This window comes from Mesoplodon densirostris, chromosome 5 (assembly GCF_025265405.1).
Source record: "Mesoplodon densirostris isolate mMesDen1 chromosome 5, mMesDen1 primary haplotype, whole genome shotgun sequence".
NCBI lineage: Eukaryota > Metazoa > Chordata > Mammalia > Artiodactyla > Ziphiidae > Mesoplodon > Mesoplodon densirostris.
This window is the reverse complement of record NC_082665.1, coordinates 90,994,065-91,019,917: the sequence shown is the minus strand read 5'-3', so window position 1 is coordinate 91,019,917 and position 25,853 is coordinate 90,994,065. Positions and strand designations below refer to the sequence as shown.

Genomic DNA, 25,853 nt, shown 5'->3' with positions numbered 1-25,853 from the left:
AAAAACAATAAAATTAACTCTTCAAGTTACATAGGATTAAAAGACCTCAAATAAAACTTAGGTTCAGAACAAAATTTAGGTTATCAACAAAATGGCAGAAGCAATCCAATATGGGCAAAATATCAAAAGTATCTTGGTGAGCTCTTTCGGGTCCATTCAAAAGAAGCTAAGACACTAAGGGGAAAATAGAGTATAGGTTGACAGGTACTCACTGAATTGCTAGATTGTGCAATAGAAATCACTTTCTGACACTTGAGTTACTGTTACTGGGAACTTTGGTATATCTGGGAAAAACAATACACTTAGGCAAATGAGGTTATTAAATTAAAGTAAATTCCATCTGCCTTTCTTCTCACACTAAATTATGAGCTGTGTGCTCAAAAGGCTCCTTTCCTAGGTTGAACCAGAAGGGGGCCTTGAAGCACTGGCTAGAGCTGGAGGTCCCATGCACACTTCATCAGCTATGCTGCTCGGAAGGCCAGTACTGAGTACTGTCAGTGCCAAATCTCAGAACTCATCTCTTCCCCATGCTGGCTCAAAGATGACAAATACCTGAATCATTTAGATTTAATAAGCCTGAATAAGGTCTCCCATTGTAACCATTTCACTGAAAACAGAACATTCAAGAGCAGTTAAGTTTTAGTTAAGATAAAGCCTCATGTTACGTTTATATACTTTTCTCTAAGTCTCTATGTGTCAAGAAAAAAAGTCATAAAGTGTGTGTATATACACATAGTACGGAATGTTACTTAAAATTACATCTTTAAGTCAGCAAAGTTCTAGAGACAAGGAGAGACTACACAAATTTCAAATGGCATTGAATTAATAAATTTATATTTAAAGTATACACACATGCAAGGTTGTAGTTAATAGCAATGTTTACTCCATTCAGAAATCCAACAAAATACGGTGATATTTATATTTAGCTCAATATAAGCAACTGTTGTGGGCAGAGGGCTGAATTTAGTGCTAAAATACCTGTTTAAAAAAATTCATTTTTCTAGGTGTACTTGTAAAAAATGTAAAATGATGCTTCTTTACAGGTTGTCAACTATAACTGTTACTGTTAAACTATTATGTGTGAGGCTCTCAAAGTAAATACCAAGGTTAATGAAACTCAGTCTTAATTCTGAAGATACTAAGCATCTGGTGAAGAAGACAGGAACTCAGCTAACTCTATACAAGGCACTATGCTAAGCATTAAGAGTAACACCAACGGGGCTTCCCTTGTGGTGCAGTGGTTGAGAGTCCACCTGCCGATGCAGGGGACACGGGTTCGTGTCCCGGTCTGGGAAGATCCCACATGCCGCGGAGCGGCTGGGCCCGTGAGCCATGGCCGCTGAGCCTGCACGTCCGGAGCCTGTGCTCCACAACGGTAGAGGCCACGACAGTGAGAGGCCCGCGTACCGCAAAAAAAAAAAAAAAAAAAAAAAGAGTAACACCAACGAACCATGAAGAAGGAAGATTAATCAAACATCAGTTCTAAGCCAAAGTGTATCTATCAGCATGCTAGTAAAGGCATATTAAAAAGCAAACAAATGATAGTTAAATATCTGCTATTATTAAATTTATGACTAAAGAACTATTTACAATTAACTAAAATTCTCCAGGTCTTATAATAATAAAAGAAAAATCACATTTGAATTCTTAATTCTAACATTAATCAGATTAATTTGTTTCTGGAATAAATGCCAAATTCCACATGTGCTTAAATACAATGCGTCTGGCTCTTTTTTTTTTTTTAAGAACAATTAGAAAAATGGAAGAGCAAATTCAATTTTTATAGAACAAAGTATGCTTTTACTAGATAAGCTTCTACAAAGGTATCTTACTTGAAGTAAACAGTGGTGAGCCACAGGCTTCCTTGGCTGTAGAATGCAGACCTTGAGTACCACTGGTGGGAGAGCCCTTTTCCTTACCTATAATTGCCTGTCTGTGGAAGAATTTAGAAATGTTGGCACATGAAGTTGTAGGTAAGTCTTTGTAGTCCACATAGTCTGAATCAAATTGGGCTCAAGTAACACTTTTTTTTTTTTTTTTTTGCGGTACGCGGGCCTCTCACTGTTGTGGCCTCTCCCGTTGCGGAGCACAGGCTCCGGACGCGCAGGCTCAGCGGCCATGGCTCACGGGCCCAGCCGCTCCGCAGCATGTGGGATCTTCCCGGACCGGGGCATGAACCCGTGTCCCCTGCATCGGCAGGCGGACTCTCAACCACTGCGCCACCAGGGAAGCCCTCAAGTAACACTTTTGCAAAGGCTAACCAGCACAAGGACATTCTCAGAAGGCCTAATGTATAGTACTTATTCTGTGAGGGCAACTGACTCTCGTTTGTCAAAGTGCAAGATGTATCAATGCATACATAAAAGAAGTATTGGTCCCCACTTCTAATTCAGTAAGGTTATAGGGCAAGTTCTTTCTGCTGAGCATTATATAAGGCGCTGAGAATAAACAGGAGATAGGAAAGAAGCATAGTGTCTAGGAACTAATAATTGTTAACTCAAAACACACTGATCCAAACTTTAAGGACTAAATTCTGAAAACATTGGACATAAGATTGAAAATAAGACAGAAACAAATCTTTACCTTTTTATGTACAGTGCTCCCCAAAGCACTGTTTAACCTTAGGAGATGACTTTAAAAGGCAGCAGTGGCTGGGAGGGGAGGGTCCTGCTCATCTTTAGTGTCTGGTTCAAGTACCTTTGCTATTAAGGGGGAAAACCTCAGTTTTTACTTTTTAATATTATATCCAAATAACATGAAGTTTCACTTAGAAGTGAATGTATACATTCAGGATCCTTTTCACTTTGCTTCAGTAACCCATAATTATTCAAAACCTAATTAATTAATGTCAGTCTGACTCCAGTTAAAATGACAATGTAGGAAAGTACTGTCTCCCACTCTGGGTATAAGCCTCTAGAAATTAATAACTGGGAAAACAGGTCTTGAAATCACTTTTAGGCATTCAACAAAAAAGAGATCAAATCTCTTTCTCTCTTGCTAAGGGTATGTGTCTCAAACAGGTTTCTTCATATCTATGCCCCCTTGTACGCCACCTCTCCCCGACTGCCGCCCCCCCAAAAACCATTTGATCTTGAACCTTTACGTTTTGCTCTTTTGTACTGCATACATCAGTGAATCCTCCTGTTAGAAAGAGAAACCCATGCCACTCAATTATTTTTACTCAATAGGCTTAGAGTTAGAATTATAAATTAAAAAAAAATCCAAAGTATATTGTAATTTGAAATTAACCAAGTCTTTCAGCTAAAGAACACTAATTTCATGAGCATCTTCCACTTGAGAGACATTCTGCACTCCATTGATTTTCTTCTTTCTCATCACATGCATACTCTGATAGCCATATGCAAAGAGTAAAAATCAAGCACAGAATGATGTTTTTAACCTAGGTAGTACTTCACATAAAATTATAAACTGTCATTTGATGAACATTTTTAACACCAGTAATGTACAAGAAGTCTTCAGATTATCTGCAATTTAATGTGAACACCAATTTAAAATGTGTCAAGAGTTCAAGGTAACAAATACTTAAGTGCCACATACTGCCAATGATTTTCTTCCTTATAAAAACATGGTTTTCTTACTCTCAAATGTTATAGGAAGCCAATCTCTTTCACTGACACCATAAAAAAGATCCATATCTTGGAAACAGGTGAAAAATCCAGTACTTTAATACCACAGACTCATTCATTCCTAATGAGATTCTATCATTTTTGATACTTCAAAGCAGAAGACCTATAAATAGTTGGGATTCAAAGTACATCTGAATTTCGACTGTTTTGGTATTTATTTTCTATCTTACTTACTTGATTATTAACTGATTCCCAATCAAACCCTTTCAAAAAGATCTTCTGATAAAGTCCCTGAAAGAACTTCATTGCCAGTATTATTATTAATTATTATTACTACATGGGGGAAACGACCCAGTGACAGCAAGTATTCAATTTCACAAAATGAATCAGTAGCAGAGCCTGAGAGAGAATCTGAGACTCTGATTCAGGATGATCTATTTAATCAGAAATAACAAGGGCAAACACAATCTTTTCCAAGCCTAACTAACTATACCCTAGTACCCATTTTTCCCCCTAAAATCATTTTCACAGAGTCATATCAGCTATGTGGATTAACAGACTCTCCTGTGATGTAGCAAAGATAAAATCCCATCCTTACCATGACTGCTAAATTTAGTGGCTACTCTTGCTTTTTCTTTCTTCTAAGCTCTTTGCTGTTTCTAATACTTACCTGATCTACTTGAGGACAATCGAAAAGCAGCTGTTTTTCTAAGATCTGTCCCCCTATATATTCCTCTAGTGGGTGAGAGTATGGGAGGGAGTGTTGGAGTGTTGGAGTATATATAAGTCACTTAGGCTTATCAGTAGTAGCACTCAGTAGGATTGAACTTGAAGCTATGAAGAGAATTCTTTCCAGCCATTTCTTTTCAAAAAGGAATTTTGTGTGTATTACAGAAATAAAATCCCCAAATCATGAGTAAATCAGCAAACCATGAAAACAAAACAAAACAAACAAACAAGAATAGAAGGTAATTACTCCATTTTATTGACCCTAGTTCAAAAAAAAAAAACAAACCCAGATTAAAGTATTCAGGCAGACTCTGAAATATACAACTGTCACAAGGAAAGCATTTCAGAGCAAAATGTGCTGCAATATGCTACTATGATTAAAAGCCATGTAATCTGGAGAACCTCTGTGACAAAAAGAAAAAGAAAATGAACTAGGCAAATAGCTTTTTAAGTTTTTTTCTAAAAAAAGGCTGTAATTTTGTCATAGTTACACAAAGGTAGATGCGACTTTCATCTTAGTATTAAAACATATATTCACCTATTGGTGTTTAATTACACTCAAAGAAATCACACATGGTTTAATACTAAGAATAAACTATTATTTTATGACACTATTACATGTGTTAAGTCTGAGCCCATCATAACACATACTAAGGGAAATCATTTAGTATACACTATCTAAATAAACAGAAAAGATCCTTGCACAGCTTTTCTTGTACTTTTGGTTTTTAAAATGTACAAATATTACTAGACACAAATGAGAGAATAAGGAGCAGCTGTGAAGTACACCATTCGTTCGCACTGTAGGCTGAGTCCTAGTCTTTGTTCCGATAGTTTAAAGCCACTGGAAGGAAAGCGAAGTGTCTCCATTAAAAAACATTTTTACATTATTGCTGGCAAAAGTTATACTTCTGATAGGTTCAGTTATCGTGATTATTCCTGACTGTATTTCCTTCTTTAATAGAGATCTCTTTCAATTTTAGGAACCTGCAGTATAACCACCCTGGAAAACAGGTCGGTAGCAGGGCAATCTGATAAAACAACGTGAAGGATAGATAGTAAAGAAGAATGCTAAGTTATTTGCCTACTGAAACAGTTCTGAAGTAATTCTCTATCAGTGACAAAATTTTTGTTTTTTACCAGCTACGCACCTATCCAAATATCATTCACCTTGTCCTCAATTAGCAGTTTCCTCAATATTAAAATTTCCCAGAATAGTTTTAATGGTACAACTCAAACCAAAAACACTAACCACGCCCTTTATACCCTGAGTCAAGCCACCTTTTGCTTTTTATCCCCCCGCAAACTCCGAAAACGTACATCTTTCACCTAAAAGGGTTTGCACCAGTTCCCTAACCCGAGTCAGAGACTCTTTTTAGCTGTGCCTTGATAAAATTCCTATTGGAAAACGCTTTCTCCCGGGCAGAGGAGACGCCCAAAGAGGCACCCACGCTTACCTCCCACACACCTGCAACCCCTGGCGGGATGCTGGAGCAGAGGCTCCGAGGACTGCGCTCCTCTCCTATTCCTGCTCTCCTCTCTCCCAGGAAACTACAGTCCAGGCTGCGCCTTCGGCTGCTACAGGGACCTAAGCTCCGCCTCCCCTCCTCTAGTTGGCGAATTCGGCAGCTGTTGCTCCTCCCCCTGCTGTTCCGGCTGCTTCCCTGGCTGAAGGCGGCGGGAAGCTGCTGCCTTGGTACCTTCGCGCTCCCCGCACTTCTGCAGCTGCTCTGCCGCTTCCCTTCCCCGGGGACCCCTCTCCCTTCACTCAGTGGCCTGACACCTAGAGCAGCCTCCCGCCCCGTCAGGGCACCTCCCCGAGGAGCCCAGGCTCAACCTATCCCTGCCCGAGCCGCAGGTCTCGCCGCTCGGTGTGCCTGGTGCTTGGCCGCTTTCGGGGAAACTGCTCTTCCAGCCAGGATGCATCCTCACACCGCGCCCTCCCTCCACCCTGGCTATTCTCCCGCGGCTTCCTCTCCGCCCGCGCAGCTCGGCCGCCCCACGTTCCCCACTTGGAGTTCTTCCCCCGCCCCCCTTCCTTCCGCGGCTCAGCTAGCCCGCCCCCACAATGGGTGAGTCGCCTGCCGGGCCGACCCTGCATCCTGATTGGCGCAGGTGAGAGCTGACCCCTCCCTTCCTCTTCTTTCCGTGCACCCTCTCTCTTTTTCTCACCTCCTCCCGCACAGACAGGGAACTCTCCTACTATTGGCTAAAGATGTCCCCACCCATCGCCTAAGGCTCCACCGCATGGCTTGACGGGAATTGTAGTCTTGGATGTGCAGGAATTGCCGACAACGCCGGCGAGTGGGACTACGAGTCCCCATAGGCCCCTGCGCGACTCCGGCAGGGCAGGATTCCGGACAACGCCTGGTTCCTCTCGGGTCCTTCCGGCGTCGCCGGAGTGAATTGATCTGGGAGTTGAAGAGGGCTCCAAAGGTGGCAAGTGAAGTCACTGCCTCAGTTGCCGGTAAGGTGTGGCTGTTCTGTCCCAGTCACCGTAGTCCCGCGCGGAGCAGAAGAGCTCTGGGGTCACGCGGGGGTCGTGGCTGAGGCACTCGGGCTTGGTTCTGGCAGGCGGAGCGGACGGGGCTGGGAACGGGGCCCTATGGGCGTAAGCGAGGTTACCCTACGCGAGTGGCGTAAAGCGGGTTTGTAAATGCCGCCTGCCCTGCTCGGGCCTGAACGCCTCCAGGAAGTCTCCTCTAGGTGGGGGCGGGAGGGGAAGGGCGAGGTTGGCCTCTGGTGCCCCCGGAGGAGGGAGAGGGCGGATGTGCCTGGGGTGGGGTCCTCTGAAGGTGCGGCTTGGGGCGGGGAGATGAGGCTGCTGTTTTCCCCCTGCTTTAGAAATAGGAGAGGGAAGGAGTGGAGGAAGGAAGGGGCGCTTGGAGTCTGCTTTTGAGGTGACTCGGGTTATGCCCTTTGAGGGAAGAGGAGAACTGTAGAAGAAAGAGTCAAATGTTGACAGAGACCTACGGATTCAGTACCAGTTTCATGATGTGGTCCCTCTAAGGAGGTAATTTTACCCTAAGTAGAAAAGCTTAACGCTATAAAGATGTAATTCCTAAGATGTATTTACTGTTTTACTGTTTACTGTTTTCAAAGAGCATTCACAGTTGGATGCTAATGAGGAAACTGAGGGGATAAATGACGTACCCAAGGTCACACACATAGGGACAGATCGTCTGAATATAATCTAGTTGTAATACAGCTTCTGCATCGGAGCTGCCGCACCAGAAAGGAGCAGGGAGTTTGTTTGTTTGTTTTTTTTTTTTTGAAGAGGTGGAGGAAGTTGCAAAGTAATGAATTTTAGATATTTCTAAGAAGCCATCTGTGAGGTGAAGAGTTTTTTTGAGCTGGAGAGAAATTCCTCAGCAAAAGAAAACCACGCACTCTGACCTGTTGGAAAAATAAGAAGAATCAGTTTCAACTTACCTATTTTTTCCTTTTATTAGAGGTATATTAAGTGATGGACTGTGCTACCATTTTAAAGGGTAGTTGATAGGACAGGAGAAAGTCAGGTAACAATACAGCTTATCCTTACTGGTGAGAGATATTCCTTTCCCTTCCTACCTTAGTCTTTACTGTGTTTTTTTACTCTCAGCTGAGAACAATGGGATTAGGATTCTTCCACGAAACTTATTTTACACTTTTTCAAATAATACAGCAGCAAGAGAGAGTTTATTTCTAGTTGTGCTCATTACTAGAAAAGAAGATACGTTGCATTTCTTGGAGGTAGCATCACATTTTTGTTGATCTTTATTTACTTCCCCTCATTTTCTTGGCTCGTGTGTGTGTTGTGCGTGTGTGTAATTAATAACATCAGGCTCTTGTATATTTTATTTTTCTTAGCATCATCTATGAGTTTTAACTCATCCTTATTTTACATTAAAGAATGGAAAAATGGACATTTGTGTTTTATACTGAGCAGAAAGCAGTGTGCTTGTTCCAGTCTTACCCATTGATGTGACCAATTATAATTACAGTTCACATATATTATTATTATTAGACAGTTCTTTAATAGAATTTTAGGAGTATGTTCATTGACATCAAGATCTCTTCCTGATAAGTTTATAGCTAAAAATCGGGTATCTACTGATAGCAGGTAATCAGTCATGGTTTACTGTTGTATAAGTTGGCCATTTAAATATGCAACATTTTGAATGTATTCTGAAATTATTAAAATTATCCACAATGTGTTTAACTTTTGAATGCAAAAACACTTTATAGGATCAGAAATACTCTTATATTCCTCTTTGATTGAAACTAAGATGGTCTGGAAATTAATATGACTTTTAAAATGAAAGAGAGGTATGATACTATAGAATGAAGTAAAATAAAAAAATAATTAGTACCATAAGTAAGTAATGCAGTAGACAAGGAAGGAAGACCGACTGAACAAATGGAAAATTACGAGGAGGTAACTAACTGGCTCAGTGTTGTGTTAGAAGGGTGCGGTAGTTTAAATAGACCATAAACTGAATATGAGTCAGTTATGGTAAAGCAAGAATGTGAAAGTATTTTCTATATGGCCGTGTAGGCATTTGCTTTTTGTTGGAGGAAGTGAGAAATGAGTTCTTATTTTTGACATGCAGTTAGGAGGTTGTGGAATGACTTTTGAACCAAAAGTCAGGAAAATTTGGAAATTAGTAAAATTAATATAATGCACTTGTCTAGTGAGTGTTAGTTTTTGTCCTTGGTTCGATTCTACACCAACTGCTCTTCATCTCTGAGCTTCATTATAGTATTGATATTTCACCAATGGCGAATGGTGAGTAATGGAATGGTGGGATAATGTTTCTATTGTATTTATGATCTTTCAGTCACATGCTGGAGTACTGTGCTCATTTTGGAGCTCTGCACACTGAATAACTTAGGGCTCACAGAATGATGTGTACACTTGTATTTTTATAGTAGTTTGAAGTTCACCAATGTCCACATTTGTTGTCGTTTTGAGTTTTGCAGAAGCCTTGTGTGAACTTTTGGACCTCATCTCTTATAGGGCCTAGGATGTGTCCCATATACATGATCTTTTCTTCTTTAAGGATGTAAGATCTGTAAGAACAGGACTGTTGTGTTATCATTGTGTTTCCCAGGAGGTAAAATAATTGAGTACCTGTTTACAAAGAGAATAAAGAAGTTCGGATTGGTTAAGTGCAAGATCACGTAGCTAGTAACTGGTGGGACCAAGGCATAATCCAGGTCTTCTGACTATAGATATTTAATATTGTGGAATAAAGACTCAGTTCCCTTAGATTATTTATTTTACATGAGAAAAAGACTTAAAATGATTTAAATATTCAAATACTGTTACCCTCTTACTCTGTTTAATGCTCACAGTTTCTCTTGTCTCCTATCTAGCTCTCCATCCTTAACCCCAGCCTTTCTCATTTACTGTGCTTTTCAATTACTACCTACAAAAGCTCTTTCCTGACCTTTGTACATGTTACATTCTCCTGCCTGGGCTGCTTCCCCTCCCCTTCCCAAGTCTGGCCCACTCCTAGTTAATTTTCAAGTGTCAGTTTAAATGTTATTTCTCAGGGGAACCTTCTCTGACCATTGACCCCTCCTTCCCCAAACTAGAGTAAGTTCCCACTGTATCTTCACCATACTCTGTAATTCTTTGTAGCATCATCACAAGAGGAACTTAATTATTTCTGTGTTTATTTGGTAAATGTCTGTCTCGCTGACTAGATTGTAAGCTACCTAAACAGGGCCCTCATTTGTCATGTGCCTTACCTCACTACTTATACAGTAGTGTCTGACACAGAGTTAACTACTCAGTAATTATTTGCTGAATTTATGAAGAAATGTAAGTGCATTCATGCACAGTGCCTCCAGCACTCTACTAGGGGCAGAAATACAGAAATTAGTAAAGGAGACATGTTCCCTACCTTTGAATAAAAAGGAGCTATTTTCAGAAGTTTAATATAAATTGTAGAAAGATGTTTGTTCTTTCTTAGAGATCTGTAAAATCAGGGTAGTTTTCTGTGTGGACATGGCAAAGGAATCATTTTCTATCACAGCAAAATTTCTGTATAACAGCATTTTGGAGACCTTGTCACTATCCCTCTTTTGCAAGCAGCATTCATTATAACAGGATACAGACGTGGAAGAAACTAACTTTCAGTGGATTCTGTTCTTCCCTAATGGTATCTCCTTCTGTCCTCAACAAAATTCATCCTTTTTCCTTTTTTCTTTGTTGTTTTGTTTCATTTTTTAACCACAGTATCTTCCTTTGAGTTTTTACCTTTAGTATCACCTGCCTTAGGCAAGGTGACTGTAAAATTGAGTAGTACTTATTTCAAAGGAGCTTATAGTTTGTGCTTCTTGAAAGTTTTCATATTTCAGTGAGTCTTACGGTAATACCTTGTTTGCTTTAACCTAGATACTTATGAGAGTAAAAATATTATTTTCAAAACATGCAGACTAAATTCAAGAAAAAATTGTGTCAGGTTTTGGTCCTGAAAACAAATTCTCTGATCTTTCACAGTACTGTAATAATGGCATAGAATAAATTCAACAGCTCTGTGTCACTGTAGCTTTGCCTCCCTTCATGAATTTACCAATTTACTCTTCCACAAGATATTGTCGAAAAGTGATTGCTGATATTTGGCTTTAAAACTTGGTAATGCTCCCAGTTTTTATTTTTAAATGTAAGTCTTTGATAAGTCCTAAATTTAATTTTTAAAAAGTAAGTCGCTATGTTGTTTGAATCTTGGATAAAAAATTCATATTGACCTAGCATACTAATATGTGAAAGATAAAACTGAAGTACTGCTTCTTATATCTTGTTGGGTTATTAAGGTTGATATGATTGGTAATGTATGCCAAGAATTTTAAGCTAATTCCATGATAAACAATTTTTTTTCCATAATATAAACTGCAGAAGTGATTTAGATGTTAAATAGTGTCATCGATGGTGTGTATTATTGCATTTGAAATGTTATAGAAAGTTGCAGTCTTAGAGATTTATGTTTTAGCAGTCTGCGCATGCGCGCGCACACACACATACACACACACAATGTAAAAACTGAAAGCATCTTTATTGTAGCAGTTAGAAATAATTTATTGGCAGAAAGGTAAACAGTGTAGTTTGATGGTCCATTTTCGTCTGTATGAAGATGAAGAATTCAGTTTTCTCATTTTAGCTACACAATTAATTGCATCTTGGATGTAATGTAATACTATAGTCTTATTTTTCAAGGTCACCCTTACATTTTTGGTATGTATAATCTTTTTTTTTTAACCACCCAAAAAGTGAAATAAATATTCAGTCTCACTCTGCAGTTGCCTAGAATCAGGTGTTGCTATTAAAAAAAAGAAAGAAAGAAAAGAGGATTTTTTATCAGCAAGCTTATGAATTATTGGGTAACAGCAGTGGAGCTTATTAAGTGGTAGTCACTACTGTTTACTTAGGCCAGTCCTTTGGAAATAAGTTTACCAGAAGTAAGTTAGATTGCATAATAATGATACTTTGGTTCATTCATTTATCAAATATTTATTGAATATATATTATGTATAAAATTGCCTTAAATCTTCTTTGTACCAACCCTGTGATGTAGAGGCACTATTATCCCCAAGGTAAATGAGAACACTAAAGTACAGGGAGGTTAAGTAACTTCCCTGAGGTCACACAACCACTATTGCTTGGAATTAGGATTTGAATCCATTCTGGCCAAGTTAAGACACCATATTTTTAATCATGGCAGTAAAATGATGTTAGTGATTGAGTGCCATTGGAGGGCAGTTAGAGTTGCAGTTACAGAAAAGTTGTATCTTAGATGCTAAGGTTGGTGTGGCAGGCAGAAATTACTTATCTTCAAGCTTACTCTAAAAAAAACACTTAGGAAGTTACCACATTGGAAACTAACAGAGCGTCAACACATTTTTCCTCTAGCATTGGAATAGAATTACTTTTCCTTTGAGTGCTGGGTCAGGTATTTAACTTGTTATTCAGAGATCATGTTGGAAAAGAAATATGTACATTATAATACATAATCACAGTGTGATTTTGTGGAATCACAGTGTGGTGAGCTGCTCATTATGAGGACAGCTATGGCTCTCAGTCTGATGGGGGGGGCAGCAGATCCATGTCTTGATCTCTTTCATTCTGGGGCTTATATGCGTGGAATGGAACTATGATCACCTACCTATTTCAATAGTTTTCTTTTTTGTTGTTTTCTTCAAAAAAAATTGTTCAGCATGCTCATCGAATTTGCATAGAAAAGTGTATATATAGTATGACACAGGTATGCTCCCCGGAGTTATGTGAAGTGGCAGCTTAACATGTATTTCTTTATTGCCTCTCTTCCCTGTAAGACTGCACACCCTCAAGGGCGTGGACTATATCTGGCTTTTCATCATCACATCTCTAACACTGCTGCTGACGTAGACTGACTATATAGAGTACTGAGCTAGGTACTAGAAAATAGAGAACGGAATAAAACTTCCCTACAGTGTTTATAATTTGGTGGATAGTAGGGGATGGAAAGACCGTCATATGGACATTTAGCCATTCTGTTATGTTAAATACTTGTACATGCATCCATTCATTTGATAATTTCGGGGCAGAGCTGATAGGAGGGGGGGGAAATGATAGTTTCTCTAAGTTACCTTCTGGTCCCTGGCACTGAAACATGCCTTCCTGCTTTATTCAACCATCCTGTCTTCAGGATGAACTGGAACTGCAGTGGAGTTTGGAGTTCAGGAAGGACAAAATCCTAAGATGTTACACATCTGCTGCCTTCTTAGACTTCATTAGGTTGCTGCAGCCAAAAGCATTTGGGAATGGTAAGTGAATCAGACATGGCCTCCAGACTTCAGCTGCTCCCTGTACCAGTTCACGTTGTTGCAAGGCTTTCTAATTTAATTACAAAGGATTTTGAATATGGTCTTTTATTCAGAAGTAGATACTTGTGGATGCCTTTATCGGTAATAAAATTGACATTTTGGCAGTATTTTCAAAACTTGAGAGATTTCTGAGGTCCTACCTTAATTTTGGTGTACTTCCTTGAAAAATGAATTACAGTTTTGCAAGTGAAGGTCAGGTGGAATTGTGCGTATGGTTTAAGCAGATACCATTCTATCTCCCTTATTTCTTCTTGTGACTAATAGAATTTTTATTTGAGATCAGTTGGGAGCTAAAGGTGAGGTTAAAGTTCATCATTATGATAGAATCTTGTCCTTATTAGCATCTACTGTTAAACAAATGAGTCAGAGTCCATTTATCATCTGAGGCTAATAATTTTATCAACGTTTAAGTGCTTTGTGGCAGTGTTGTGGTGCAAAGAAATTTGATAAGGTAAGGTAAAGAAAATACACACTGCATACTGTAGAGAGCCTTAAGCAGTAAGGAGTCATTAAGTAAGATAGTAGGTATCTAAGATTGTAAGTGTTACAGAGCAGGTAAGCCTGACCCATGTGGTACAGTCTCCTTACATTGTACTTCCAAGCATAAAGAACATAGGGACAGTATGAGAGCTTGAGTTTAATTGAATTTCTAAGGGTAAAGGAAAGCTTTAGCATTATATTTGAGAAATTAAAACATCACAAATACTAATAAAAAGGAAATTGCAAAGATGTACCGCAATTAAATGCTAAATGACTGTTCAGTTAGGCATTATTTAATTCATGAACCACTAGATTAAGAACTTTATGGGCATAAGTGAACACATTCAAGGGAACAGATTTGTTTCCTGCCTTCCAACGAATGTTTTCATTTAAATTTTGTTCAGACCAGAATTTAACAAAAATTTAGGCATTCGAATAGGAAAAAAAATCGAGGATTGTCACAACCAAAGAGACGTGTATCCTTTTCCCTGAACCTGTTGTGCAGAAGTATCTTAGAAGCCAGTTGTTGCTATTTTTGTTGTTCCCATTTCCCATCAGCTAATTCAGAGTTAGCAAGCCTTTTGATTCTATTATCTTCTGGTTTTCCCATATAGATTATCCCCCTTTATGGATTATCTTGAGAAAATCTTTGATCACATCTTGATTTCACTCTGCTACTGAGCCTACTTCTGGGCCACGGCTTTCTTTATTAAATTGCTCTATGTACCTTAAGAGAATAAAAAGTAGTTTTAACACGGGCTTGCATTTGATGATCACATTCTTTTAAGGATTCCTAAACTATGTAATTTGCTTTGGATGATATATGTAACTTTTTTGGGTGGCCCAAGTAATTTATATATGCCTCCATTTTGGCAAGTGGGGGAGAAAAGGTTTTTTGTTTTTTTTGGGTTTTTTGCGGTACGTGGGACTCTCACTGTTGTGGCCTCTCCCGTTGCGGAGCACAGGCTCCGGACGCGCAGGCTCAGTGGCCATGGCTCACGGGCCCAGCCGCTCCGCGGCATGTGGGATCTTCCCGGACCGGGGCACGAACCCGTGTCCCCTGTATCGGCAGGCGGACTCTCAACCACTGCACCACCAGGGAAGCCCGAGAAAAGATTTTAAAAATATGCTATGTAAGTGGCCTTTATGACATTGTGATATCAGTATTAGGCTATCCTTGTGTGTGCTATGCAGGGACAGGACTAGGGTGAGGCAGGGAGGGTCTAGGGTACAAAATTTTTTTTTTTTTTTTTTTTTTTTCCCCGTACGCGGGCCTCTCACTGTTGTGGCCTCTCCCGTTGCGGAGCACAGGCTCCGGATGCGCAGGCTCAGCGGCCATGGCTCACGGGCCCAGCCGCTCCGCGGCATATGGGATCCTCCCAGACCGGGGCACGAACCCGTATCCCCTGCATCGGCAGGCGGACTCTCAACCACTGCGCCACCAGGGAGGCCCAGGGTACAAAATTTAAGAAGGTGCTCACTCTGTCAGGCAGGTGAGAGCTTAATTTTGTGCTCTAGGCATCTGGTTTGCCTCACCCTAGTTCCAGTCCTGATGCCATGTCAGGTTCATAGAATCTTGGATAAACCATTAATAACTAATAATATGAATTGGATGTTTATTGTGTGTCAGACAGTGTAATGAGTACATGCATTTTGTACTCTTAATCCTGTGAGGTGAGTACCTCAATCGTTATTTCCAGTAATTTCTCACTGAGTTTAGAAAGAGATTAAATAACAAATGATATCACCCACCTGAGCAAAATTCAAACTTAGACCTTTGTTTCTAATCTAAGCACTTACCTACTGCTCTGTACTGTCCATCTGTAGAAAAACCTAATTACTTCTTGTCCGTTTTATGATTTCTGTATTAAGAAACTACTCCCCCAAATATGGAAGTTCTTACACTGACATGATGCAGGTACCTTTTCAAGTGAGTGAGTCAGAGGTCTCAGCAGCAGCCAATGGAAGATCCACAAACTCTGTGCTGCTGAGTACCCTAGGGCGACCTTGAATCAGAACCACATTCCCACTGGCTTCCATCTCCAAACACTCTGCGAGGAGTCTGGGGGTCTTGGCTCTCATCTGCGGGACCAGTGGAGGACACAAAGAGCAGGGCAGGTGAGCCTAGAAGTAGATCAGTTTGGCAGACTAAGATGTCCTGTACAATAGGTTATAGTAGCTCAATTGCATATTTGTTTAAAATGTCTGTGACTAGTTTCTTAATGTGAATTTCTGGGGACTTTTATTTCTAAATTGTGAAATTTTGAGATTGCACTAGATAATATATAGTAATGTATACTAATGGCTGTTATCGCTTTAAAATTTTAGGGTCTTAACATTTAGGTTTCTTAAATGCATGAGCATGTGACGACAGTACAGATAAATTTACTGGTGAGAAATTGAGATCCAGAACTATCTGAATTATGGAAAAAATCTGGGTCCGGATATCTTTTGCCAGTCCTTATCCTTACTATTCGGACCACTCACCTTTGTTCTTAAGATGCTTTGTTCATAATGCTTGTGTAGTGATTGTCCCTAGAGCAGTGATTCTCAAATTGTGGAGAGAGGTGTTTAAGGGCTCCTGTGAGAGGAAGGGCTGGTAAACCATAGTTATTACTTAATACATGTATTGAATGAATGAACAGTTGAGTGTGTTTTATCTCACATTTAGGATTTGATAAAAGAATTTATTTGAAAAACAAAACAGTTCTGCTGTTCTAAGGTTTACAATCACTTATCTTCCCCCATTTATCTGGTTTTCAAGAGTCCTTGACTCCCCTGGCTAGATGGTTGATTGTACAGAGGATATGACCTCTAGAAAGAGATCTTGTCATCCTAGATTAAAATGTACTTAATCATAATAGCTAATATTAAATGATTACTGTGTTCCATGTACTGTTCTAAACACTTTATCTGTAATAACTTGTTTAACCTTCACAACCTTAAGAGCCAGATATTATTCTCATTTCATAGATGAGAAGACTGTAGCACAGAGAAGTTAGATAACTTGCCCCAGGTCACAGAACTAGTAGATCTAGGATTGATTCCAGGCGAGTCTGGTTCTAGAATCACTATGCTTGTCACTTACCTCACTAATGACAGTGCTGTTAATGTTGACTAAGTATAAGAGGCCCCCCCTTTTTCTGGCTATAGGTTGCAAGACCCCTAGTGGATGCCAGAAACCTCAGACAGTACCATCCCCTCTACATACTGTTTTTTCCTATACATACATATGTGTGGTAAAGTGTAATTTATAAATTAGCAAGAGATTTTTTTTTAGGATTTTTTTGATGTGGACCATTTTTTAAGTCTTTATTGAATTTGTTACAATATTGCTTCTGTTTTATGTTTTTGGTTTTTTGGCTACAAGGCGTGTGGGATCTTAACTCCTCGACCAGGGATCGAACCTGCACCCCCTTCATTAGAAGGTGAAGTCTTAACCACTGGGCCACCAGGGAAGTCCCAGCAAGAGATTAACAACAATAACTAGTAATAAAATAGAGCAGTTATAACAACGCACTGTAATAAAGTTATGTGAATGTGGTCTCTCTCAAAATATCTTGTTGTACTATACTTACCCTTGTGATGATGCAAGGTGATAAAATGCCTGAGTGATAAGATGAAGGGAAGTGAATGATGTAGGCATTGTGATAATAGTGTTAGGCTACTATTGACCTTCTGATGATACGTCAGAAGGAGGATCATCAAGCATGATGATGTCAATGGTTGCATGTTGGGAGCAGACGATATCTATGGTTGGGGGTCTCAGGCTGGAGGGTGTGAGATTATGTCATGCTGCTTGGAATGGCGAGCAATTTAAAACTTATGAATTATTTCTGGAAATTTCCATTTAGTATTTTTGGACCGCAGTTGACCTCAAGTAAGTGAAACTGGATTGGTGGGGGTGGGCACTGTATAATTCAAACAACCCTATTACTATTTTCCTTTAGGTAACATTGTGAACTTTGAAGTCTTTCTTAGAACCTTAACCCTCACTTAACCCTCTATAGAAAAATAAACAGTAAGTTTTAAATGAGTGATTTATATGTTTAGAACCAGATCTGCTTCATAGTTAAGGAACACTTGTCTGTGAAAGCTATATGGAGTTTAACAAAGAATGATAAAGTAAATGGAGTTAAATTGCTAAATTTTACATTTAGGCGTTTTTCCTTCGTGGGTCATTGTGTGCTAATTTGCCAGTGTTACCTATTTTCAAAAACATCTTAATTTTCAGATGTTGTTTTAGTTAGAACCTCTATTATTTCTTAATAACAGTAAATGCTTGTTTGGTCAGTCATGTTTATAGAAATATTAGAGATTATTTTTTTTGACCTTGTTTTTTAAAAAAAAAAAAAAAAACAGTTGGTGGTATCCGATTCCTGGAAATTGTGGTATAACAGAGGAGGTGCCTTTACAAATCTGACTGAGGTCAGATCTTCCAGTGAAGTGATAATTCTTTGCAGAATGTATACTTTCTTTAAATAGTTACTTAAAAGTGCAAAAATACAGTGCTTAGTAACTTAGTAAATTAAAATGATTTCATATAGAGGCTTTATGGTTTGATTTAGAAATTACTTCATCTTTCAGTCTAATTATATCACTTTCAAGTATACAGCTCAGTTTTGGTCCATCTTAAAAAACTAAAGCATACGTAGGTCAAGTGACTTGCTCAGAGACAAGATGGTTTATAATGACAGGATTTGAGCCCATGTTTTCAGATCATTCTTACTCTCTTTTCACATATCTCTGCACAAATTGTGCATTTATTATTTTGGAGAAGCCTAGAAAAAATTGATACATATAAACAGATAGAGTGGCAAAATGTAATATATTACACCTACCATTAAGAAGAGATTGTTCCCAGAGGTCCCTAAATGCAAAATTCTATCAATACTAAGCTGACAGCAGTGCATGTTTAGGGAAGTTGAGTTCCACGTTACCTTATTCAATAAGAAAACTGTAGAATGGAGGACCTTGAATTATAAAAAATACAATTTGCAGAGGAAGGAGAGAGATGTAGGTGTATCCTGAAGGTTCAAGCTCATTTTGGTCTAAGTAGGATCTCTTACTTAGTACCCTGTTCCTCTGCCTGCCTTTTTCCTAGCTTCCTCCTCTAAACCTTTTGTCTCTTGTTTGGAAGTGGCTACAATATTTTGGCATGAGAAGGCCCTAAAAGGTAGGTTGTGATATCAGATGCCCACCTTTCCAGCTATGTGAATTGGCCAGACTGATCTATACCCACTTTGGAATAAATTCAGTTTCTGGGTGTGATTCGTGATGCCAGATGCTTAAGAGAAAGCAAGGGGTTGTCAGTTATTTGAAACCCTGAATCAACCAACTATTGAAGAGGATCTCCTTATTGGAATTCGTGAATTTTTTTAAGATCTGATGAGATCTTTTTCTTTTTTAAAAATTTCCCACGGGGCTTCCCTGGTGGCACAGTGGTTGAGAGTCCACCTGCCGATGCAAGGGACACAGGTTCGTGCCCCGGTCCGGGAAGATCCCACATGCCGCGGAGCGGCTGGGCCCGTGAGCCATGGCCGTTGAGCCTGCGCGTCCGGAGCCTGTGCTCTGCAGCGGGAGAGGCCACAACAGTGAGAGGCCCGCGTACTGCAAAAAAAAAAAAAAAAAAAAAAATTCCCACGAGATTACTTTGGAACCTTTAGGAGATACCAGTAGTAAAATTTTATTATCACTGAATTTTAGGGTACCATGGCCTTTAAGATGATATAATTTTTACCCTCTTTCTGTTTCTGATGAGGAAACAAGGTCAGTGATTAAGTGAAACTTCTACAAAGTCAGGACCAAAAACCCCTGTCTCAGATACTGAGTCAAACTTAATTTTACCCATGTCTCAAGACTGGCCTTAGCAGTTCTTTTTTCTGACTCTAGCCACTGTTCTTTCCATACCAGTGATTTCCAGCTGGTTCTGTTCACAAGAATCATCTAGGCTGGCTGTTAAAATACAGCTTCCTTGGCCCTTTCTTGGAGATTCTGATTGAGTAGTCTTGGGGATTTGTGTTTTTAATAGGCCCTGAAGTGATTGTGATGCCTTAGGTCATCCAACATTTGGAAACTGCACCACTCTTCCACTCTTTATCATAGAAAAAGTTTTGCTTTCTGCTAAAAGTTGGGTGATTTTTAGGATCTTTCTTATGTGTAAAACAAGGTTAACAAATGTTGGAAATGTTTGCACTTTGAGAATTTTGTGAACTATTAAATTATACACCAGTTATGTCCCTAGAATCATGTCCTCGTAGCCTTAATAAAATTGAGACATTAGAATTTATAATCTCTGTTTTATTTTCTTTGGTTTTATTTGGTTTTCATGTAAATTTCTGTTGGAATTCTGATTTTATTTGCAGTTATCTGATGCTTATATTCTCTTAGCTTACTATAGTAGGAAGAGCTTGGGATAGCCAAAAGAAGTAAAAACTGGTAAATGTAACTGGGTCCAGACTTTGTTAATAAAATTTTTTAGATTTCTGGGTCTGTTTTTGTTTTGCTAGGCTTGATATTTGAAAAGTATTAGCAAGACTGATTCAACTTATAAATTGCCCATCTCTTATCTCATTGATTTATTCATTCAACAAACATTTATAAAGTGTCTACTATGTACCTGCTATGCTGACTGTAATGGCTATTGGAAAAAAGAACTACACTTGTAAACTGTAACATGAACTCATGGGTTCTGTTTACTGCTAGAATAAACAGACTTCTTTTAGCTAAATATTATGGACAGTTCGGAGGGCCAACAAAAATAAATAAAACTTCCCCTCTTTAGGGAGGGAAATTAAAGGAATTATAAGAATTTAGGACCATGTAAGGGGGCTAAGTACTAGATTTCACTATAGAGAAAAACAAGACAAATAGACCTGCTTACAAATATTTTTTAAGTATAGAATTTGACTTTACTTAGGAAGCTTCTGTTTCTCCCCAAGAACTGCATACATCAATACCAGGAACTTCCCTTTGTTACTCATTTTATTCTTGAGTAAATAGCTTTGGCTCTGTTGTCCCCAGATGGAGTAAAGTGAGGCTGTTTCAGGAAATGCTGATTCTGAGCCTTAAGGTACACCCAAGTATAGTTCTTTAAATGAACAGACTCCTGTGGGTTGGTTGGGTAGTGCAGGGCAGAAACTCCTAAGACTATGAGTTTGGCATTGGAGTGGCTTGGAGTAATTGGCAGGTTGTCCATTAAACCGTTTCAAATGAAGAAGCATGTAGAAGGAATGACAGCATATTTTAACTTGAAGTTGAATTAAAATTGGCAAAACAATTTAATATTTAAAAAGCCTTACTGGAATTGTTGCTTTTTTGTGTGTGTGTGTGATACGCGGGCCTTTCACTGTTGTGGCCTCTCCCATTGCGGAGCACAGGCTCCGGACGTGCAGGCTCAGCAGCCATGGCTCACGGGCCCAGCCGCTCCCCGGCATGTGGGACCCTCCCGGACCGCGGCACGAGCCCATGTCCCCTGCATCGGCAGGCGGACTCTCAACCACTGCGCCACCAGGGAAGCCTGGAATTGTTGATTTTTAATCTCACGTAAACACTAATGAAACTGTGTTTGGCCCCAGCTTGTGAACGTGTGTTCTGAAAAGGTCAGATGTAAATTGGTTCTTTGGAACATTTTCCCATAGGAACAATATTTAAAAAGGTGGTTAAGTGTGGAGTGGGCCAGCCACCTATGTAGCCCATAATGTTGCTATAATATTATCTTTTTGATGACAAATAGTAGCTGATAGTCCTGTAAAGTTAAAGAAGCAAGAAATAAATATATATATATATATTTATATGTATAAAAATAAATATATATATACAGAGGAAGAGACAGTTGACTTGAATCATAAATATTTTAAGTGAAAATTTTCTGATGTGGTACAATACTACTTATTACACAAATTTTTTTAAAAAAAATTCAATGCCAGTATTTTAAAAAGTGAAAATTAAGTGAGCAGGTTTAGTGGGATAGATAGGTGGGTATCAGCAGGAATTCAGAAAGTGACTCTAACCACTTTACTGATTCCTTCAACTCTGTCTGCCTTATTTATGCGGGGATAGGCATGTGTTCAAAATGATCCCATTGAGCATACTTCAGTGTTTTATCTCCTTTAATATTTCACTTCCTTTTTACTGAGATCCTTGAAAACTTAGACTCCTCTCTCACCAGCTCACCACCTCAGCCCTTGCAGTATGCCAGTGACCTCTCCCAGCATGCAAGTGACAGTACTCTTTGAGTGTTACTCTTGACCTCATCAAGAAATCAAATTAAAATTTTTTTTTAAGTTATTGTCCATATTCAAGAGCATCTAAAACTTTTGACCACCTTCTCTGAAACACCTGGTTTTTGTGATGCTGGTCCTCTCATCCAGTTCTCCCATAGTAGGATAGCATCCTGTGTGGTTTTCACAATTGTTCATTTTCTGTCTTTCCTTCCATAGTATAAGATCCCTGAGGTCTTGTCTTATTCACTGCTCTCTGTTTAGTACCAGGCCTAATATTGTGTAGCTAGTCAGTAAATATTTATTAAATAAACAAAAGATTTTTTTTCTGTCATCCAGTGAAATAGCTCTTCAAGTTCTGTTGTTGGCCCTGTACTGCTATTTTTCACTTTCTTTTTTCATAGATACTGATGCTTTTTATTTACTACTTATACTGTACATCCAGTATCCATCATTTTCATTTTGACAGCACTTCAGCCCCTCTTCTTTATTCCAAGTTTATTATGAAAAGGTATTCACAGTTAATTTTTAAGTGGAAAAGCAGATTACCAAATGGCTTATTAAGTAATCAAATAGGAACAGCAGGGCCAGAATTGATATTTATCTGCTTGCTCTTGCTTATTACTCAGGTCCTATTGATCTAGATACACTAGATTTCTTAAGTTTTCCTTCCCTTCAACTTCTGTTCCTCCATTCTTTCCTAATGCTATGACCAAAGCAGTCTACTTAAGTACCAATTGTCTCATTAGGTAATGATTTTCTCTTGTCCTATAGAATAAAATTTAGGAATTGGCCTTTTCTTCCTTTTATTTATTATTTATTTATTTAACTATTTGGTTCTGTGAAGTCAGGGAGCAGATTTAAGCTCAGAAACAGGAAAGACTTTCCATGTTTAGAACTACCAGAAATAAGGCTAAACTGTTTTTGTAGGTGTTGAGTTCCCCTTCACTGGTAGGGATATATGGAAGAATAGTAAGCAGTTCTCAAACAGGGCAGGTTATTGGAAGTTTTTAAAGCTATGAGTACTGGCCTTTGTAGCTTTCAAACTGCTTAGGTCTTCCACAGTCTGGCTCAGATAATGTTTTAATGATTAAGACCACATCTTTTTCATCCCCCATTGTATCTTGCATGTAGTAAGTACTAAACGTATATTTATTCAGTGAATGAATAACTTCTGGGCATTTTCCTGGGTAGATGAGGTTCTGGGTTTTCACTTCATACTTTATTTTCTGATTTGGGAGTGTCAGATCTGGATTCAGAGCACAGGGATCAAGTCACAGGCCTCTGCATGTGTGATCTTTGGCAAGTTATTTATCATCTCTGAGTCTACATTTTCATCTGTAAAATTAGAATGACAGGGCTTCCCTGGTGGCGCAGTGGTTGAGAGTCCGCCTGCCGATACAGGGGACGTGCGTTCGTGCCCCGGTCTGGGAAGATCCCACATGCCGTGGAGCGGCTGGGCCCGTAAGCCATGGCCGCTGAGCCTGCGCGTCCGGAGCCTGTGCTCCGCAACAGGAGACGCCACAACAGTGAGAGGCCCACGTACAGCAAAAAAAAAAAAAAAAAAAAAAAAAAAAAAAAAAAAAAAAAAAAAATTAGAATGACAGTTACTCTAAGGTAAGTTATTAGGACTAAATGCATGTGAAATATGTTTTATAATCTGAAAATGCTTTATAAATGGTAGAAATTATTCAAAATTAATGGCTTTTTGTTTAACATGTATATCATTTAATATATAGGTATGTTACTACTGTTACTCTTTCACTTTATAATTAGGCTCATATTTCAGCCTAGCAAAGGAATTAAATACAGTTGCTTTCTCTTAAAAAGCAACACATTTCTTCAACTCCTCAAAGCAAAATTTCTCTCATATTGTTGAATTCTCGATATTTTATTTCCAAACTACCAGTGTCTGTGGGTTTTTCTTCTTAGTCTCTGTGTCAGATTTGGACAACGATTCAAAAAAATGCCACTGGCAAAATTAAATAATGTTAAGCGAATTATTTAATTAATAAATTAGGTCAATTTTTTTCCCAAATAGATCACATTTGGTAGAATTTAAAATTTTGCCTTAAATCTTTGATGCTTGCTATGTTTTGGTTATTTTTTAGGTGACAAAAATCAATGAACAATTAGCAAAAGAATTTTAATGAAAATGTTAAACACCTTAAGTTTTTATTATTAATTCTAGGATAGTAAATCTCTGTTCTTTCTTCCCCTTTAACCAGGTCAGCATATGTTTTGTGCCCTGTTGTTTTATCACAAAAAAGAGAAGAAAGGCTGCAGTGAATGAAGATTCCTCTGCATTTTAGCACTGCTTTTTCTACTGTAGTTGGCTTTTGAATGAGGATGACAATGGAAGAGATGAAGAATGAAGCTGAGACCACTTCCATGGTTTCTATGCCCCTCTATGCAGTCATGTATCCTGTGTTTAATGAGGTAAGTGGGTAAACATTGCTTCATAGGATCTCTGCAGTTCCTTAATGCTTGCTTCATTTATTCATTCGTTTGTTCCTTCATATAATAAGTACTTACATAAATGGACTCCATCTATGTGTTAGGCATTGTGCCAGGCCTGGGCATAAAACATTGAGGGAAAGACTCTGATTTTTTGTTCCTCCTCTGGAGGTTTCACTATAGTGGGAGAGAGAGACATTGAACAAAAGAATACAAGTAATTATATAAATGAAAAATTGTGGTAAGTGCTAGGAAGTTTTTTTTTTTTTTTAAGTGTGTTAAATAAAATAGCAGGTGGGACCTATTTTAGGGGCCAGGACAGGCCTCACTGGAAAAAGAGACATATATTGTAACATCTGAAAGAGATAAATAAGGGTTAAAGTGTTGAAGAGTTGGGGATTAGCACATTTTAGGCAGCCAGAAGAGCAGGCACAAAAATATCCTAATGAATTATAGTCAGTAGCAACAAACATAATTTTACTGGTAAATGGAAGATAACATTCTTCGTATCTAGAGAATATATAGTTGATTTTTTATTTGAGGAATTTTCCAGGACTTAATAATACCAAAACATTTTAGGTTTTTCTTTTTAGTTTATATGCTAAGGTATGTAGAGAATTTTAGAACTGGAATTACTCCCAGTAATTACTCCCCTCCTTTTAATGGTGAACTGATATCCTGATATGTGAAATTATTTTGCTTTAAAGTTTATTTCTTTACATAAAAAATTCTGGAGGTAAGTGGTCCAGGAGTAGTATTATTATGAGTCAGTATCATCAGAAACTCAGGTTCCTATCTTCTGTTTCATCATCCTAGTGCTTGCCTTCCATTATCAAGGTCACTTCGGTATGTAGGATGGCCGCTGCTATTTTGTCTTAAGTTGTTGTCTAGAAGGGTTAAAAAGTGGAGCAGGGGGTGGGGAGTTATTTCCAGCTGATTCAGCTTCCTTAAAGTAACCTTTTTGAAAGTCCTACATAAGACTTCCATTTACATCTCATTGGCACGAGTTTAGATTTATGACCACACCTAGCTGGGTGGTTAGGAAATTTAGAAGTTTACTAAAGAGGAAGCAAGGAGGAGGCATCTTTTGAAAACCTGTCCCTATTATCCTGCTACTGTGGTAGCATTGGAGGCACTCTTTTAGGGCTGGTTATATCCACCTCTAGCAGCTGTAGCCTACGCTCCAGTAATTCTGCCATTTTGTTCTAACACTTTACCCAGTCATTGCAAGACTACAGTTATTGTTGGAAGCAAGTGCTTCAGTGCTGTTCAGTGAATATAATGCCAACTGTTAATTTGTCAAGTACTCAGCAAGGGTCTGGAGATGTGGAGAAGAAAAAGTTGTCATACTTCTTCCCAAGAGTTGTAGGGAACACAGATGTTTAAGCAAATACATTATTAACTATTTAATTATTCTTGTACCAGGTATGAGGTAAGGAGAGGGTCACTGAAGGGTAGGTGAGTAACCTGTCTTGACATTTAGTGTTTGAACTTCCCATGTTCTTCAAGAACCATCATGACACTTCCA

The 25,853-nt window shown here is 38.8% G+C and overlaps 1 protein-coding gene across 3 annotated transcripts in view; it reads left to right on the top strand.

The window, feature by feature from the left end:
* The first annotated feature begins 6,594 nt into the window (after nucleotides 1-6,594).
* PDCD10 (programmed cell death 10) overlaps nucleotides 6,595-25,853 on the top strand; it is a 41,828-nt gene continuing 22,569 nt past the window's right edge. The window contains exons 1-2 of one of the 3 annotated variants that reach the window (XM_060099091.1): nucleotides 6,595-6,783; nucleotides 24,097-24,307. In XM_060099091.1, the coding sequence (XP_059955074.1) occupies nucleotides 24,212-24,307 (96 nt within the window). In that variant the 5' untranslated portion in view covers nucleotides 6,595-6,783; nucleotides 24,097-24,211. Of the gene's footprint in view, nucleotides 6,784-7,196; nucleotides 7,330-13,025; nucleotides 13,107-24,096; nucleotides 24,308-25,853 lie in introns of those variants that run through there. The other 2 variants (XM_060099092.1, XM_060099094.1) reach the window with 2 other exon arrangements.